Source organism: Myodes glareolus, chromosome 3 (assembly GCF_982192425.1).
Source record: "Myodes glareolus chromosome 3, mMyoGla1.1, whole genome shotgun sequence".
Taxonomy (NCBI): Eukaryota; Metazoa; Chordata; class Mammalia; order Rodentia; family Cricetidae; genus Myodes; species Myodes glareolus.
This window is the reverse complement of record NC_142028.1, coordinates 28335678-28354805: the sequence shown is the minus strand read 5'-3', so window position 1 is coordinate 28354805 and position 19128 is coordinate 28335678. Positions and strand designations below refer to the sequence as shown.

At 40.2% G+C, this 19128-nt stretch overlaps 1 protein-coding gene across 2 annotated transcripts; it reads left to right on the top strand.

Annotated features, from left to right (window-relative positions):
- Positions 1–504: 504 nt before the first annotated feature.
- On the top strand, positions 505–18033 carry LOC125407012 (C-type lectin domain family 4 member A-like). Of its 2 annotated transcripts, XM_087904268.1 has the most exons (6): positions 505–838; positions 1912–2028; positions 4945–5046; positions 12567–12718; positions 13973–14085; positions 15631–18033. In XM_087904268.1, the coding sequence occupies exons 1-6, from the start codon at positions 553–555 to the stop codon at positions 15770–15772; spliced, it is 912 nt and encodes a 303-aa protein (XP_087760394.1). In that variant the 5' UTR covers positions 505–552; the 3' UTR covers positions 15773–18033. The 2 variants fall into 2 exon arrangements, with proteins under 2 accessions (XP_087760394.1, XP_087760395.1); XM_087904269.1 differs by lacking the exon at positions 1912–2028 and having other exon boundaries at positions 531–838.
- Positions 18034–19128: the final 1095 nt, after the last annotated feature.

Genomic DNA, 19128 nt, shown 5'->3' with positions numbered 1-19128 from the left:
TGCACTGTGTTAGTTCCAAGTCAGGCTTGGATCTGGGTACTCAGCAAGCCGAGGGGACCTTCCTTATAGAGGAACCAGGCAAGGTACAGAGTGTGGGAGTGGAAAACACAAAGTGGAACTCAGTGACTTTTAGGAGAAAGAGGAAATCCTTGTTGGGTGTGGAGGAACTGGGCTGTCACAGCCCAGGCAGGGGAAAGGAAGCTCTGCATTATACAGAGCTGTTGTGGGTTCCAGAGACTGAGCAGGGTGAAGACACTGTCCCCATGAGGTGGGACAGTCTAGGGTGCATTCAAGGTCCCTTTGGGTTAAAGAATGTTTCTGTCCATGGGGCCGGCTTGAGTGTGGTGTTAAAGCCAAGTGGAGGCCAAGTGGCAGCTCTTCAGGAATCAGGAGTAGGAAACTAAGCACAAGATGGGACATGGAGACTTTACTGTGGAAGTTAGCTCAGACCGAGTGTCAGAACCTCAACTCCATGAGGAGCTTGACTTCTCCAATGGCCTGGTTCCTCTTTCCCATTCCTTCCTGTTCCCCCCGCCCCAAGCTGGTATCGTTATGATTGTACGATGGTCCTGGGTGCACTCTGCACCTGCGATTCTCCCTTTGCAGGTCTTGCTGGACATCTTGCTGCACACTCAGGGCAGCTTCTGTTACTGCCCCTCAACCCTAGCTGGAATCGGAATAATTTGCTGCTGCCTTTGTTTCTTGTTCAGAACCTATTTTACAGAACGGGGACACTCATCTTCTGAGGGCAGGAGAAGATTTTCAGAAAACATTTATATTAACATGAACCTCAAAAATAAGTTTGATTCCTCAGATATCAATGCAGACTCTCCTCCAGGTAAGAAGGCATTTTCTGCTATTCCTAGTTAGTAATGAAGTAAAGGACAAAGACGGATGATCTTAGTTTCTGGCCGTGCCTCTGGGTCACTGGAGTCTCAACCAAGTGTGCTGCCTGTAGACAGATGTGAAAGGTTGTGGGATTGTACAATGGAAAAGAGAAGGTGTTGCCTTTTACCATCTAGAGAAAATCACATCACCCATGTTACTGTATCTTTTCCACATATAAATACACATAAATGTGTGTAACAAGTTGCTTCAACAGTTGATGCACGGTCTACTGATTTCCCTCTGTTGGTAGCATGTCAGTCTGTGGGCATCTAAGTCCTGGGCAGCTTCTTTCACTCGTCTCCCTCGAGTGATGGGGACAGAGCCCAGGACCTCACATGCTTGGAAAGTATTGCAGCTCTTTTAGAAGTGGTGACCAAAAAGATACTGACTTTGTCATAAAATGTGAGGGACACCAAGACTTTTTGACTTTCGCACACTTTGAAGTATGAAGCAAGCTAGAAGACTTTAAACGTATATAATGCAAAACCATGCAATCTCTATGAAAGTGATGAAGCAGACATGATGATATTGAAAATGTTCATTCAGATGTGTTATAGCAAGTCCGTGATCACAAACTCAGGAGGCTGAGACAGGGGTTGCCGTGAGATTGTGACCAGCTTGGGCTACATAATGAGTTCAAGGTCAGCCTGGGGTATGTACCAAGACCCTGTCTCTAAAAGAAAACAAAGAAATCATAACAAAAAATGTGATGATATAATGTCAAAGGAAATGATAGTCACAAATCAGTATTTAAGATGCTCCAATTGTGTAGACCATAGATTTATATATAAAAGCTTTAAACTTTTTGGAAAGATACATATCAAAGTACTGACCACAATCATTCTTAATGTCAGGAATGGATGACTTTGTAAGCATTGTAATATTTTTACAATTATCATGACTATTTTCTATTTGCATTTTCCTATTATTTCAAACACTGTGTATTTGTGTTTATCCTGCATAAAAACAGAAGAAGATGAAATAGATACAGAACTCAGGACACGAATTTGGTTTGTATTTCAGCTCCTCAAAACAAGATCATGTCTCTTAAAGGTAGCTATAGATTTGCCAAGATCATCCTCACCGCATTCATAATATTTTTTCTGCTGTCGAAAATCATACTCTCCATTGCTCTGCTCAGTAAGTACACCTGTGGTACAAGTAGCAACGAGAAGGAAGGAGACCCATTAGACAGAAGGACACCCAGAAACCTGAGACAGGAACCCCCTGGGGAGATGGATGACATTGGGAATTTCTTTGTTTCAGAATAATTCTTCTGGCAAAAGTCATTCCTTCTTAGTAGAAAAGCAAGTGTGTGTTTTGGTGTCATAGAGTAAAATCCCAGGGCATCAGTGTTAGATTCCAGTACTGAGCATAAGTCTGTTTTTTCAGCAGCACTGAGAAGCCAGCCCCATCAGATGCATAGATGCTTACATTGTGGATTGATCAGGGTGATGAGAAGAGATGACAGAGCTACTCCAGGGACAGAGCTCCAGGGGATTTCCTTCTAATCATTCATTTTTTTTCCAGACTGTGTGAGACCTGAAAGCTAATTTAGAAAAATAGTGAATTTCTCAGCAGATTGCCTTTCAAATTCATAAAAATTAAAAATCATAAACTATATTTTATGTAGGTGTTATATTCATTCATTCAATAATTAGTACTATCCATTTACTATATACTGGGCAGCATGTCAGAGTCCAGACAGAGCTGCAGCCCCCATCTCAGGAAATGTAGAGAACAGTCAAGTGAAGCAGCGCCTAAAAGCTCGCATGGGAAATGCTGTGCAGGTGAGAAGTGAGCCCAGGAGGCTAAGGAAAGCTTGGAGCAGATGACACCTAGACCTGTGTGTGCCAGTCATGCCAGAGACATGGGGGAGCATGGGAAATATGGGCAAATATAGGTGTGCATTCTTGTACCGTGCAGTGCTGCATGGAGAACTGAGCACAAATCTGTAGGGACAGACAGACTGGACTCAGATCATAGAGTCGTATATACCATGTTTCACGGATATTCCCTCTAAATGGTATTTTATTTAGTGGCTGTGAATGAACCCTTTGCCAGCTTAAAACTTACTAGGTTAGTTTAGCTATTTATTTCGTTCTACCTTCTTGGCATCACCAAGCCTGGTCTCTCTTGGGAGATTCCCATGGTCCGAGGTGAACTGACTCATCCTCATGGAGTCATGCATCAGTTCAACTCAGCTTCCCATGCCAACCTCAGTCTTGCAGGACAGATGATGGCAGTAAGCCAAGGTCAATATGGAGCAAACACACATTTGCTTTTGTGTATCTTAGTGGCCAAAGAAAATCTTAAAGGCAGCTCAGACAACGTGATGTAGAAATATACCCAATTCCTTGAGTATGGAACTGGGAAGGCGTAGCCCAAGTGGATTTTCATATCGGGAAGGTGAAAAGGGTGTACAGATTTGCAGTGTGCCACAGTCATGGAGACCCACTGCAGAATCTGCAGCAGGACATGATAAAATTAAAACTGACTTAGAGAAGTGTGCTCTTACTGAGGTGTGAAAATGAAGGGAAGGAGAAATTAGGAAGCTAATTCAGAATCCATTTGAGCTTGATCCAAGGATTCTGCTGGTGATGCACAGGAGAGGAGATACCATTGAGCACAGGAGGTGAAGCTTTGGTCAATATTGATAGCTGAGAATTAGGGGACGCAGAGGAGTGAGGTGTGACTCTAGTGTTCTGATTTCATAGTTAGCAGTCATGAAGTTATTTGAAGAGGAAAAAGATGAGGAGCAGGTATGGGTTGGAATATGATGATTTAAGTTTTGTTTTTGTTCCCCTGATCTCAGATGCAAAGATTTAGCTGGGTGCATATTAATATGTTTTAGGAAAAAGGTGTACATTTTAGAATAACTTTGCTTATATCAGCAAATAACAACAGCAAAAACAACTAAAAATAACCACTCCTACTTCCCACCCCTCCCCAACAACCCTGTAACTGCAATATCACTAAGGAAGATGAGTTTGGAGGGGAAAGAGAATTACAGATGGAACTGGGAGAATGTTCCATTGAAAGAGAGGTGGGTGCAGAAGGAAGCAGGTAGGAAAGAGCACGGGACACAGCAGCAAGCAGGGCCAGGCAAACCGGAGGGTGCCAGCATCTCCCAACTGTCAAGGAGGAGGAGAAGCGGGCTAGGGTCATGTGAGAAGTCCCACGGGAAGATGACTGATAAGTGCACACGAGGAGCCGTTGATATCTATCTCAAGAACAGTTTGGTAAATTGGCAGAAGTGAAAGCCAGAATCTAGGGACTCATGGAACAAGTGGGAGATAAGGAAGGGAAAAAAGAAAATTGAATTTCTATCACTTAGGTGAGTTAGTTTTAAGTTAGGAACACCATGGAAGTGTGGGGACACTGAGACGTGTCGAGGGAGCATAAAGAAAAGACGAGGATGAAGACAAAGTCCTTTTGATCAGTGTTGGGCTCTTTTCTAACTTCCATGCTCAGAAAACCTGGAACTGCTCTGAATTAGCTCATTTCTCCCTCCCCTTTCCTGGGCTATGCACATATTTCATTAAATTTATCACCTAAGATGTAGTCTTTAGTGTGCCCTCCATTAAATGTTGGAGAGACCCCAGGGTCATGGATCTGTCTCTTCCAGCTCTTCCTGGCGATATTTGTGGTCAAAAATCACTAGGAGCATGGTTACACTGACTGTGGAGTGAGGGAAAATTGTCGTTTATTTTGGTAAGGTCTCATATAGCCCAGGATAGCCATGAGCTAACTAAACCAACCAACCAACCAACCAACTAAACTAAGTAGTTAGTTAGGTAAACCAACCAATCAACTAAACCAACTTGTATAGTTAAGGATGACCTGAAACTTCTCTTCCTCATTCTAATTCCCAAGTGCTAGGGCCACAGCCACCACACTCTATGATAATGGGGAATCTTTCCCAGGCAGCCTCTAACTACTCAGGTAATTGAACATTTATAGGTTTTGTTTCTACAAGGAAGGTAAGAAGGTAAAAGCGTAGAGTTGAGTCATAGCACTACCAGAAAAGTGAATGGTTTTTATTCTGTTTTACAGCTTTGTTTAAAAAATATTCTCAGCTTTTTGAAGATAATGCAATCATAAAAGAACTGAATTTTACAGGATTGGAGCGTACAAAACGGCATTCACTCTTGAAAGGTAAAAGTTAACATGCCTAGAATGAGCATTTCCAACACGATTCTCGGGAAGATCCGTCTGCAATGGGCACTGTGGGGACACAACATCACACAACATGCTCAGTAGTAGCTGCCTGGGGAGTCCTTTATAGAGGTCTCCAGTCAGGCAGGATTGGGCTGTGTGGACCCCTGGTGTCAATGAAGAAGAGTTTCAGGGCAGGAGAGCCAATGCCAGGCTGAGTTGAATTTCATTAGCACAGAAAGAAGCTCTGGAAAGAATGAAGCAGATCTGATGATGTGAATGTGAGCATCTCCAGGGAGTCATCTCAAGTGTGTGTTTAAGATTTTATTTTTAATTTGAAATATGTTTATGTGCAAGTGTCTGTGTGTGGGCTTGTGTATGTGAGTGCAGTGCCTGCAGAGGGCAGAAGATGGTGTCAGATTCCTGGAGCTGGAGTTATATGTGATGGTAAACCACAGGTCGTGGGTGCAGGGAACTGAACTCCAGTCCTCTGCAAGAGTAGTACACTTTTTATGTTTTATTTAATTGATTTTATTGAGCTATATATTTTTCTCTGCACCCCCTTCCTTCTGCTGCCTCTTCTACCCTCGCTCTCCCCCTACTCCCAAGTTTCTCAGGATATCTTTTTCTACTTCCCATTTAGATTAGATCCATGTGTGTCTCTCTTAGGGTCCTCATTGTTGTCTAGGTTCTCGGGAAGAGCAGTACACTTTTAACCACCGAGTCATTTCTGTAGTTCCTCAAGTGTTTTCTTAAGTGTGTGTATGCAGGCACATGTGTGTGCCTGTGTACCTGTGGGTAAATGTGTGTGGTGTGTGTGTGTGTGTGTTTGTGTGATGATCTTGTTGCTTTCTAAGTTATAGTGTTTACAAAGAGAAATTTATTCAAGATTTTAATAGGTTTTGTTTTCTCATAAACTAAGCTGGAAGGCGGACTCATCAAGGCATATTGCGTAGGTTTAAGGAAGAGAGGGGAGTGTTAAAGCTATCCTTCACTTTGGCTCCGAGTAAGCAAAGTGTCTCTACTGTCTTTGACATCTGTAATTGAGATATCTTTGGAATATACCACCTGGACCTAAGTAGACACAGTTTCTTTTTGGTCTTTGACAATATATGTTTTGGAAAAGACAATTTGACCTTGTCTGGGTTCCTGCCTTTCCTTCCATCTGTCTCTTCACCCCGCTGTATCCTTTGTTGTACAGAAGCAAGACAACTGCAGTCCTATGCAGGGAGCCTTTGCCTAAGCCTAGATCTTGAAATGTCTTATTATTTTTTTTCCCCGTGACCATCGCAGGGTTCCAGGCCTCACAGTGAGGTGTAGTGTCCATTTAGACTCTATTTTAGAGTCATTTTTATTCAGAACGGCTATAGATCTAACTGCATTCCTTTACACATTGATGCCTAGTTTTCCCAGTACGGTTTGTTGAAGAGCCCAGCTTTCCCTGCAATGTGTTTTTGGTGGAAAGTCAGGTGACCACTGTGTGGATTTATACTTGTGATTTTCTTTAGTGTTCTTTGACCAATGTGCTTTTGTGCTTTTAGCATGCGCTACAGTGTAGCGTGAAGACAGGTACGGTGACACCTCCAACATTATTCTTTTTCCCTCAGGATTGCTTGGCTGTCCAGGGTGTTTTGTGCTTCTTTATAAATTTTGAGATTGTTTTGTCTATTATATAAAGAATCTTGGAATTTTTATGGGCATTGCATTCATCTATCAACATTTAGAATCTTTATATGAGACTTAATTTTTCTGTTTCATATCAGATTTTCCCTCTTGAGTGTTCACTAATATCTCTGCTGCCTTCAGGATGCAATGACATCATGCAGTATTTAAAATGTTTCTTTCAGATATAAAATTTCCATCCAGCTCTTTACATCTTTCTTTGTTGATGGTTTACATTTTTTTTATTTTTATTGAGCTCTACATTTTTCTCTGCTCCCCTCCCTGCCTCTCCCCTCCGCCTTTCAGCCCTCCCCCAAGGTCCCCATGCTCCCAATTTACTCAGGAGATCTTGTCTTTTTCTACTTCACATGTAGGTTAGATCAATATAAGTCTCTCTTAGTGTCCGCATTGTTTTCTAAGTCCTCTGGGATTGTGGTTTGTAGGCTGGTTTTCTTTGCTTTATGTTTAAAAAACCACCTATGAGTGAGTACATGTGATAATTGTCTTTCTGTGTCTGGGTTACCTTACTCAAAACAATGTTTTCTAGCTCCATCCATTTTCCTGCAAAATTCAAGACGTTGTTATGTTTTTCTGCTGTGTACTGCAGCTCTGTAGTAGAGTTTGAAGTCAGGGATTGTGATACCTCCAGAAGTTCTTTTATTGTACAGGATAGTTTTGGCTATCCTGGGTTTACATATTTTTAAAACTTGATTCCATAATTTTTTTTCTTCTTGAAACATCTACCATGGGCATGCTAAAGTCTTTAGATAAACCTATACTTGTGTTTCCTTGATTATTATAATATATAGATTACTACTTTTGACATCCTGTTATACCAGCACCATTTGTTGAAGATACTTTCTTTTTTCCATTATATAATTTTAGCTTCTTTGTCAAAAATCAGATGTTCATTAGTGAGTATTAATATTTGGGTCTTCGATTCGATTCCATTGGTCAACCTCTCTGTTTTTATGCCAATACCAAGCTGTTTTTATTACTGTAGCTCTGTAATAGAGCTTAATGTCAGGGATGATGATGCCTCTGGAAGTTCCTTTATTGTACCTGATTGTTATGACTATCTTTTTTTTGTTTGTTCGTTTTACTATACGAAGTTGATTATTGTTCTTTCAAGGTCTGTGAAGAATTGTGTTGGGGTTTTAACGGGGATTGCATTGACTCTCTAGAATGCTTTTGGTAGGATTGCCATTTTTGCTATGTTGATCCTCCCAATCCAAGAGCATGGGGGATCTTTTCATTTTCTGGTATCTTCTTCCATCTCTTTCTTCAAAGACTTAAAGTTCTCATCAAATAGGTCTTTCACTTGTTTGGTTAATGTTTCCCCAAGATATTTTATGTTATTTGTGGCTATTGTGATGCTTCTCTGATTTCCCTTTCAGCTTCTTTATCATTTGTGTATAGGAGGGCTACCGATTTTTTTGAATTGGTCTTGTGCCCTACCACATCACATAAAGTATTTATCAGCTGTAGGAGTTCTCTGATAGAGATTTTGGGGTCACTTATATATACTATCATATAATCTGCAAATAATAAAATTTTGACTACTTCCTTTCCGATTTAAATCCCCTTGATCTTCTTTTGTTGTGTTATTGCTATTGCCAAAACTTTAAGGACTATGTTGAAAAGATACGGAGAGATTGGACAGCCTTGTCTTGTTCCTGATTTTAGTGGAATCACTTTAAGTTTCTCTCTATTTAATCTGATGTTGGCTGTTGACTTGATGTATATTGCTTTTATTATATTTAGATATGTTCCCTGTATCCCAGATCTTTCCAGGACCTTTATCATGAAGGAGTGTTGGATTTTGTCAAATGCTTTTTCAGCATCTAATTAAATGATCATATGGTTTTTTTCTTTAAGTTTATTTATATGATGGATTATATTGATAGATTTTTATATGTTGAACCAGCCCTGCATGGCTAGGATGAAGTCAACTTGATTATGGTGTATGATTTTTTTTTTGATGTGTTTTTGGATTCGGTTTGCTAGTATTTAGTATTTATTTAGTATTTTTGCATCCATGTTTATGAGTGAGATTGATCTGTAATTCTCTTTCTTTGTTGAATATTTTTTTTTTTAGTTTTGGTTGTGAGCCTAGCCTTTATTTACTTATTTATTTATTTCTCTATTTAATTATCTATCTATCTATCTATTTATTTATTAAAAATTTCCACCTCCTCTCATCCTCCCTTTTCCCTACCCCTCTGCACCTCCCCCTCCCTCTCTAGTCCTAAGAGCAGTCAGGGTTCCCTGCCCCTTGGGAAGTCCAAGGCCCTCCCCACTCCATCCAGGTCTATAAAGGTGAGCATCCAAACAAACCATGAGCCTAGCCTTTAATGGCTGAGGCATCTCTCCAGCCCTCTTTGTTGAATATTTGTGTGGTTTTGGCATCAGGGTAACTGTAGCCTCATAAAAAGAGTTTGGCAATGTCCTTTCTGTTTCTATTGTGTGGAATACTTTGAGGAATATATGTATTAGCTGTTCTTGGAAGTTATGGTAGAATTCTGCATTAAAACCATCTGGCCCTCAGCTTTTTTTGGTTGAGAGGTTTTTGATGACAGATTCTATTTCCTTGTAGTTTATAGGCCTATTTAAATTGCTCACCTGTCTTGATTTAATTTTGGTATACGGTATGTAACTAAAAAATTGCCCATTTTTTTTTACATTTTCCAATTTTGTGGAGTACAGGTTTTTGTAGTATGACCTAATGATTCTCTGAATTTCCTCAGTGTATGTTGTTATGTCCCCCTTTTCACTTTTGACTTTGTTAATTTGGATGTTCTCTCTCTGCCTTTTGATTAGTTTGGATAAGGGTTCGTCTATCTTGTTGATTTTCTTAAAGAACCAGCTCTTTGTTTTATTAATTCTTTGGGTTTTTTGTCTCTATTTTATTGATATCAGCCCTCAATTTGATTATTTCCTGTCTTCTATTCCTCCTGGGGGAGTCTGCTTCTTTTTGTTTTAGAGCTTTCAGGTGTGCCGTTAGGTCATTGATGTGAGCTTTCTCCATTTTCCTTATGTGGACACTTAGTGCTATGAATTTTCCTCTTAGCACTGCTTTCATAGTGTCCCATATGTTTGGAAATGTTGTGCCTTCATTTTTGTTGAATTCAAGCAAGTCTTTGATTTCTTTCTTTATTTCTTCCTTGACTCAGAAGTGGTTCACTGTTCAATTTCCTTAAGTTTGTAGGCTTTCTGAAAGTAGTATTGTTAAATTCTAACTTTAATACATGGTGATCCATTTTTTTTTGTTTCTGTGGAGGTTTGCTTTGTTACTGAGTATGTGATCAATTTTAGAGAAGGTTCCATGAGGTGCTGAGAAGAAGGTATATTCTTTTGTGTTTGGGTGGAATGTTCTATAGATGTCTGTTAAGTCCATTTAATTCATGACATCTGGTAGTTCTCTTATTTCTGTCTGGTTGACCTATCCATTGGCGAGAGTGGAGTGTTGAAGTCTCCTACTCTTAGTGTGTGGGGTTTGATGTGCGATTTAAGTTTTAATAATGTTTCTTTCACATATGCTCTTGTATTAGGGGCATAGATGTTCAAGGAGTGAGACTACATCTTGATGGATTGTTCCTCTTCTAAGTATAAAATGTCCTTCTTCATCTCTTCTGATTGATTTTAGTTTCAAATCTATTTTGTTAGGTATTAGGATAGATACACCCACTTGTTTCTTAGGTCCATTTTATTGAAAAACCTTTTTTTTTGACCCTTTACTCTGAGGTAGTGTCTGTCTTTGAGGTTGAGGGGTGTTTCTTGTATACAGCAGATGGGTGGATCCTGTTTTTGTATCCATTCTCTTAGCCTGTGTCTTTTTATAGGTGAATTGAGTACATTAATATTAAGCAATATTAATGACCAGTGTTTGTTAATTCCGGTTATTTTTCAGTAGTAGTGTTTGTGTGTTTTCCTTCTTTGGGTTATGCTGTTGGGGGGTTATCAGTTGCCTGTGTTTTTGTGGGTGCAGTTAGCTTCCTTGGGTTGGAGTTTTCCTTCTAGTATTTTCTGTAAGACTGGATTTGTGAATATGCATTGTTTAAAATCTGTTTTTTTCATGTAATATCTTGTTTTCTCCCTTGATGGTGATTGAAAGCTTTGCTGGGTACAGTAGTCTGGGCTTGCATTGTGGTCTCTTAGTGTCTGCAATCACATCTATCCAGGATCTTCTGGCTTTCATGATTTCCACTGAGAAGTGGGCTGTAATTCTGATAGGCTTACCTTTTATTTTACTTTACCTTTTTCCTTTGCAGCTCTTCATATTCATTCTTTATTCTGTATGTTTTGTGTTTTTATTATTATATGGTGAGGTGACTTTTTTTTATTTTGATCCAGTCTATTTGGTGTTCTGTAAGCTTCTTGTACCTTCATAGGGATATCCTTCTTTAGGTTGGGAAAGTTCTCTTCTATAATTTTGTTGAATATATTTTCTGGGCCTTAGAGCTGAGTCTCAATATCCAATAAATGGATATATCACAATAACCATATAAGCCTTGCAGGATATAATCCATAATATTAGCAAAAAAGTTATTAAAATTCTCACTTGTAATGTTGTCTACAATTAGATAACTTTCAAATTTATTGATTAATAAAATACCTGTTATGAGGTTCAGTTAATTGTTTTATGTGTAATAATCTTTGTTGTCCAGCAGGTGTCATGGTTTCAGAGTTGTGACTTGTGGCACAACCGGTGGTGCCAGGCGCAGTCCAGCACTGCTTTCGCTTCCCACCTTGGTGCTGCTTAAATACTGAGAAATATGCTTTGCTTGACAAATTAAAAGCAATTTAATCAATTCTGTACAGAGAGCAAGAAGCTCAGAACTCACATGCAGGGAGCACAAACTGGATGCTGTGCAAGTCATCACACAGCAGGGAACACAGCAGTGGGTGGGGGAAGGTGCAAGAGCTTGGGAAATTTCCAAAGTCACCGCATGCAGTAGCTCTGCTCTGGTGGGTGCTTTTACAGAAACTGCTTAGTAGGTAAAAGCAAGCCAAGTGGGTGGGGGTGGGAGACATTCTGGGCTGTGGATCTGTTAGGCCTTTTAGCCCGTGCACTCAGTAGGTGTGAAGTTCAGACCCATGTGGGCGCCAGATGAAGATGGATGCTAAAAAGAAATCCCACACTAGCTCAGAATTGAGTATAATAGAGGGTTATTTATTTAGGGGTAGACTCACAGATCACAGTCCTCTGCTTGAATGAGGAACAGCAACTGAATCCCACAGTTGGAAGAGAGGGCAACCACATGCTTTACATTGATATATATATATGGCCACGTCCAAATGGGTGGATAACTTAAAAGCTACTAGCTGTAGGAATTCCTACAGCAAAAGTTTCATGAACTTTGCAACTTCCTATGCTGTCCCAAGGACTACCAGTCTTGCCAAGTGAGAATCCATTTCCACAGGTGCCTTGCCCTGCAGAAACTCATTAGACAGGTAGCTATATGCTGATCTGAGTCTATACTGCAGGCTCTCAGCAGTCTGATAACTCTGAAATTTTTCTGCTTTGATTAATGACATCTATTGTCTTTCTATATAAATATGTATATATTTTTGTAATATGAGAACTTTCTGGCTCCTGATATGATGAGTTCTATTGTTTGGAGACTCAGACTGTTTGGAGTGTGTTTTACATTGTTATCCTAACAGCATCTTAGTAGGACAAAGCGGCCCTGACTTTAGTGTCTATGGATGGAGACTGGGGTTGCTTGGCACCTGAAGAGGAGGGGCTCCTGTTGTAGCTGGAGATGCAGGAAGTCCCAGTTTCCATGTGGTCTCCATATACAGCAGATTTTAAATGACTTTATGACATTGCACTTTCATCTTCCTCTTCCCCAAAGATGAAGTCTGGAGCTGTTGCCCAAAGGACTGGAAGCCATTTAGTTCCCACTGCTACTTCATTTCCACTGACTCGGCATCTTGGAGCAAGAGTGAGGAGAAGTGTTCCAGCATGGGTGCTCATCTGATGGTGGTCCACAGCCGGGAAGAGCAGGTGCATGCTGGGAGCTAGTGGGGCCTGTGCCCAGCCTGTTGTCTACCCTTTTTACTAAGAGGGAGTTTTGTTGACTTGGGTGTTGGTGCTGTGGCAGAAGGCTTGCCATCAGGTAGCCAGAAATGTTACTTCAGTCTTAGCATTTTATACTTTGCTCCTGATTGAATGAACTATACAGCCCAAAGGTGTAGTAAGAAGAGAGGGCCTGTTTTTGGTCCAGGCCGCCCTTCTAGGTTACACCCGAAATAATCACACATAAATTGTATTAATTAAATTACTGCCTGGCCCATTAGCTCTAGCCTCTTATTGGCTAACTTTCACATCTTGATTAACCCATTTCTAATAATCTGTGTATTACCATGTGACTGTGGCTTACCGGCAAGATTCTAACCTATGTTCGTCTCAGGCCAGAGATTCATGGCATCTCCCACACTGCCCTTCTTCCCAGCATTCTGTTCTGGCTACTTTGCTTACCTGAAAACTGCCCTATCAAAGGCCAAGGCAGTTCTTTATTCAACCAATGAAAGCAACACATAAACAGAAGAACCTCCTACACCACACATTGGAACATTGGCAACAGAAATGCCATGCCTGAAGGTGGAGGGAAGGATGTAATGTTTCTGTTTGAAAGATCAGTTTGTGATTTTAGCACTCTAAGGCCTCCTGTAGAACCAGCCGCCTAACAGAGGAGGGTGCAGAGCTGACTAGGGAAAGGGGATCCAATCAGGAGAATCACAGCCAACCATCAGAAATGAAATATCTGCAGTTATGAATGGAGAATGATTAAATCTGTAAAATCCTCTCATGCACAACCTTCAAGAATAGTGTTGGGGAAGAAAAGAGGGGAGTGAATCTGAGACGAGACTTTATTATGACCATGGACAGAGATCATTTCTGGTGTCATGGAAATCAGGCCTTTGTGTCCTGGTCAGCTGGGGAGGTAGCACTCCTGGAGGTGGGGGCTCTTCCAGTCCTTGAACCTTTTTTTGTCTTCTCATCTCTGTGTGACCAGAAAAAGTTCACAGTGTACTTCTAAAGTATACAATTATTATGTATTAATTTAAAATTTGAAAACTATTTAAGGGCCTAGAGAGATGAACTCAGAGTTGATGATTGCATGTTTGCATACATATATCATATTGAATCTATAATTTTGTATAGTTGAAATAATTTTTAAAAGATCTTATAAAAATTCTGTAGCAGAAAAAGAAGCCTGCAATTTGGGCTCAATGCTCTATCTTTCTTTCCTCTTAGGATTTCATCACTAAGATCCTGAGACGTGATGCTGCTTATTTTATTGGGCTTTCAGATCCAGGACATCGACAGTGGCAATGGGTTGATCAGACGCCATACAATGAAAGCGCCACGTGAGTCTAGAGTTACCCAGAGGAGTCCTGGGTCCTGTGCCATGAGAAGACTTTAGGGTTTCCAGCTGTTGGTTATGAAACTACAACAGCTCAGTCCTGGTGTGGGTGCTGGGGATAGAGTTACCTTTATCCCCGTTTACTCATCGCCGGAGTCCTGTGAGACCCGTGATGCTGACACTCCAGGAGAGATGAGGAACTAAGTTAGAAGAGTGCAGGATGATAAGTACCCAGGGTGCCCAACCAGGTGCTCACAGATAGGGGGTTTATTGTCCTTTCAGTCACTCATCTATTTTCTTAAAAATGGGTTTTGTTTTTATTTTTATTTGTGTATATAAATGTGTCTCTCTGTGAATATGTACCATGTATATGTGGGTATCTATGGAGCTCATAAGAGGACATTGAATCTCCTGCAGCTGGGGTCACAGGAGGTATTACCATGCCAATATGAATGTTGGGAACAGAACTCTCATGTGTTCTGGGAAAACAGCAAGCATTCTTAATGTCTGAGCCACCTTCCCAGTTTTCATTAATATAGGAGGAGACTGTTTGTTGGTTCCTGGCTGCTCAACCCTGAAATAATCACACAGAAATTGTATTAATTAAAACACTGCTTGGCCCATTAGCTCTACCTTCTTATTGGCTAATATAAGTGTTAGCCAACTTAACCCATTTCTAGTAATCTGTGTATCACCACATGGCTGTGGCTTACTGGGTAAAGTTTCCAGTATCTTTCCCCAGCGGGGCTACATGGCTTATCTCTGACTCTGCCTCCTTTCTCCCAACATTCATTTTAGTTTTCCTCACCTACCTAAGTTCTGCCCTATCAACAGGCCAAGGCAGTTTTCTTTATTCATTAATGGTAATCATAGCACACAGACAAGAATCCCACATCACATTTTTATCTTTATAATAAAAATTAATGTTAATATCATAACTGATTATTCCTCATGTATCAAAAACCCTCAATTTGATATTGTTGTGTCATATTTACATATTTATGTAAAACTCTAATGTATTAGTATATTCTCATATTCTATCAGATTTCTCTGTGAGATATAGGTAGTGATGTTATTGTCATTGTCAGATTTCAGAGAAGAAAAATAGGAATCCAGGATTTTAAATTATTTCTTTAAGTTGACAGAAATAAATAGATTATCTAGATATCTTAATTAACTCTTCAGTTTCTTATTAAGACTGATGTAAAATGACAAAATAATTTTATTAAAACACGAGAATAAGGTGAGACCCTTTCAGGACATAAATAGGCACATGGAATGATAGTCTCTGGGTACCAAGACCTAGGGATGAAGTAGCCTCTAGGATGTGTGCTGGGAGAACAGTTAAGTCACAAGCTGAGAGAATATTGAGTGCAGCGGACCCTGTTTTCCAGAGAAAGTTTAGATACGGGTGGTGGGGAACGGTTAGTTTGTACACACTAGAATCTGATTTCCACAGATTCCAACCTCATCCTCAGGCTTGCTTACCCTTGCTTTCTCTTTCCCAGCATTACTGTGGAAACACCTGATGTTCTTTCCTCCCTTGCAGGTTCTGGCACCCAGGAGAGCCCAACAATGACCACGAACAATGTGTTATATTAATTCATCCACGTTCTAGGTGGGGCTGGTATGACATCCCTTGCAGTCATGAACAGAAATCAATTTGTCAGATGAAGAAAATATACTTATAAGTCAAGAATTCTCCATGGACGAGGTGCTGCATTTTATCTACTATTACAAAGACATTTGGAAAGTTCTTCTGTGGAAGAGATGTCCACATAATTTTATGTAGGCAGCCAACAGTAATACATGTGATAATACTGATCCACAAATATACTTGTTTATTCATTTATTCATTCATTACTCTTATATAATGAGAATATCCTACATGCCAGAGACTATACAGGATCCCCTGGGTGCATATGTGAAATCACTTCAGCTTCTCTGTCCATTCTTAGATTCCTAGAGTCTTATTTGATAACAGAATTGCATGATGTGGTCCCTCTACCCATCTCTCTCTCTATTGACTCCTCTGTCTTTGGATTTACTGATATATAATTGACAAATAAATCATGCATACTTACATTACACTATCTTGAGTTTACATGGAAATGCATTGGGCAATGACTACCACCATCAGGTTAACAACACCCTCTGTTACCTAACACAGTTGCCTGTTTTGTGTATGCATATGGTGTTAGAACATTTAAGATCTTCTTAAGCAAATTGAGACAGACAGGGTGACATTGTTACCTATTGTCACTTTGACCTCCAGTGCTTATTCATATTTCCTCTGGCAGTTTGTGCCCTTCTAACAGCATTTTTACGTCTCTCAATACCTGCACTACCAAGACCTTGGACCCAATGGCTAGTGTGTGGGATGGTATGGGTGGTGTGAGGCTGATGAGGGCCTCTAATGGGTAGCTGATTGCTGTTGTCCATAGGACCGTACAGTGAAAAGTACAGTCCACAGGTCTCTAGGCTAACCATGGGAGTATTCCAGTGAGAAATGCCGATTTGCGTATTCCGGGATACTTGTCTTTTCAATAGTCGCTGTCATTTCTGTAAAACCCCTGTGAAACCATCGCATTTCCCCCTTCATTCTGAAAGACTCGGCAGTGTATTAATCAGTTATTGAGCATAATTGTTTTCTGCCCTGCTAACTGGATGACTTTTCCCCCACACTGTGGGACCCCGGTGTGAAAGTATTCACTCAGTCAAAGAAACCTTTGTTCTCATATTCAAATCTACAAAAAGCAAGCCTCCCCACAGTTAACCTTTATGGCAGGATGTCCAGCAGGGAGAGGAGCCTTGCAAATAGACCACAGAAGAACCTCAAAAGATAGGCAGTTAGTAGGAGAGACAGCATGTCTCCCTTACTGATAAGCAGGACCAGGTGGCCCTGAATTCTCAGGAGAGCACAGCCTACTGGCCTTTACTCTACCCTAACAAGCTATTAATATTTTGTACTTATCTTCACCTAGGTTTCATTTAACACAAAATTTTAGTCTAGAAAATCAACTGTTTGTGCCTTTGCCCCGAGAGATACAGGAAAAAAGCTTGAACCATTAAGCCAGCCCCAGAGAAAGGAATTTTTTCACACCAGGGCATCAGGGGCTGTGAGTGCACCACTTAGCCTGGGGCTGGAAGTGGCAGTCTCTGATATTTACACAGAAGTAGCTTTTCACTTTGACCTAGTGCAAAGTGCTTCCCTTCCATTCAGCTAGCAAAAATTTCCATGCAAATCAAGCACCAGACGTTTACTTAGTGGCTCCTGTTGGTTGTCATGGTTACCACAGCCTCAAGTTCCCAGGGAACCAAGGGAAATCATGCAGGGTGAATAACAGCACTGCTGTTTTTCCTTCCCTCTTTTTCTGCAGTTACCAATTACAAACGTCTTGCTTAATTTACCACACAAATGTAGTTAACATGCAAACTCCATTTTCCCCTCTTAGTTAAGAGCACTGACTGCTTTTCCAGAGGACCCAGGTTCAATTTCCAACACACACATGGCAGCTCACAACTGTCTGTAACTCCTGTTCCAGGGGATCAGACAATCTCACACCAATGCATATAAAATAAAAGTTAAATAAATCATTAAAATTATTTAAACTATTTTAAAAAAGAAAGAAATCATAGCCCTTACCTTTCTCTACCCCCTTCGGATAAGTCCAGGCACTTCACAGACTTGCCTCATCTGAGACATAAACAAGCTAAGGGGCACCTGCTTTGTCACCAGATTCTGATTTTTGGCCCTGTGAAATGCATGTCTGCATCCTTGTTACTGCCTAAAAAATGGTTAATTGTGTTTGTGTGGGTATATGAACTGGAAACCTTGTGGGACCGATTGGACATTGAACGGCATCGAGGAAATGTAGTGAGAACTTTGGAAGAATAAATGGGATATGACGGAAGCACTTATGTGAGCCGATGTATTCCTTTTACCCTCGGATCCCTTTAGTCAGTTTTCATTTGCTATAGTGTTCCTTCTGGATCCTGAGAGGTTTAGGGGGCTAGCACCCCACATACACCTCCATTGCTGATCCTGAACTGTGTGACATGAATCAACAGCAAGTTTAAGAAGGTGACAGCCAATCTTCTACTGATGATTCTTGGTGTCTCATGTTGGTGCCTGCTGCATAGGGACAACTTCTACCCTGTGGATGGACACTGAGGAGACCCACATGTCCCATGGAAGCATGTATGCTGCTTACCTCTTTGGAAGCCCCTTCAACTTCTTATCATGAATATTTTGAAAGAGAAGTTAACTTGACGGTATCATCAATACTCATATAACTACCATTGATATTAATGGTTGTTGACAATTTGATATATGTGTATGTATATGTGTATATATATACACATATATGCACATGTTACTTGATAGAACATCTGAAAGTTATCTTAATATGTAACACTTCAGGTAATATTTTAGTATTATAGATGGAAATTGCTGTCCTGACTGGTTCCACAGCCGTTCAGAACCACAGAAACACACAGAGGCCTATATTAATTATAAACTTTGGCCTATTAGTTGAGGCTTATTATTAGCTAGTTCTTACAACTTAAGTTAACCCATAATTCTTTTTTTTTTGACTGGACAAAATGCAAATTTTATTAAATACGTTTAATATATAGAGTTCTTTGCTGTTATTCACATAACAAGTTCCTTTAAAGCATCCACTATTTTTTCCTCTTTTTTTATTGATTTTATCGAGCTCCCATCCCTTCCTCTTCCCTGTCCTTCTACCCTCTTCTATGATTCCCATGCTCCCAATTTACTCAGGAGATCTTGTCTTTTTCTACTTCTCATGTTTATTAGAGCCATGTGTATCTCTCTTAGGGTCCTCATTATTATCTAGGTTCTCTGGGATTATGATTTGTAGGCTGATTTTCTTTGCTTTATGTCTAAAAGCCATTTATGAGTAAGTACATATAATATTTGTTTTCTTGGTCTGGGTTACCTCTACTCAATATGATGTTTTCTACATCCATTCATTTGCCTGAAAATCTCAAGATGTCATTATTTTTTTCTGCTGTGTAGTAC

Bases quoted from the DNA above. Each gene is read 5' to 3' on its own strand.
- LOC125407012 (XM_087904268.1), top strand. From the start codon at position 553: ATGATTGTACGATGGTCCTGGGTGCACTCTGCACCTGCGATTCTCCCT. The intron at 5,047-12,566 runs GTAAAAGTTAAC...TCTTCCCCAAAG, and splicing joins ACGGCATTCACTCTTGAAAG to ATGAAGTCTGGAGCTGTTGC. The intron at 14,086-15,630 runs GTGAGTCTAGAG...CCTCCCTTGCAG, and splicing joins CCATACAATGAAAGCGCCAC to GTTCTGGCACCCAGGAGAGC.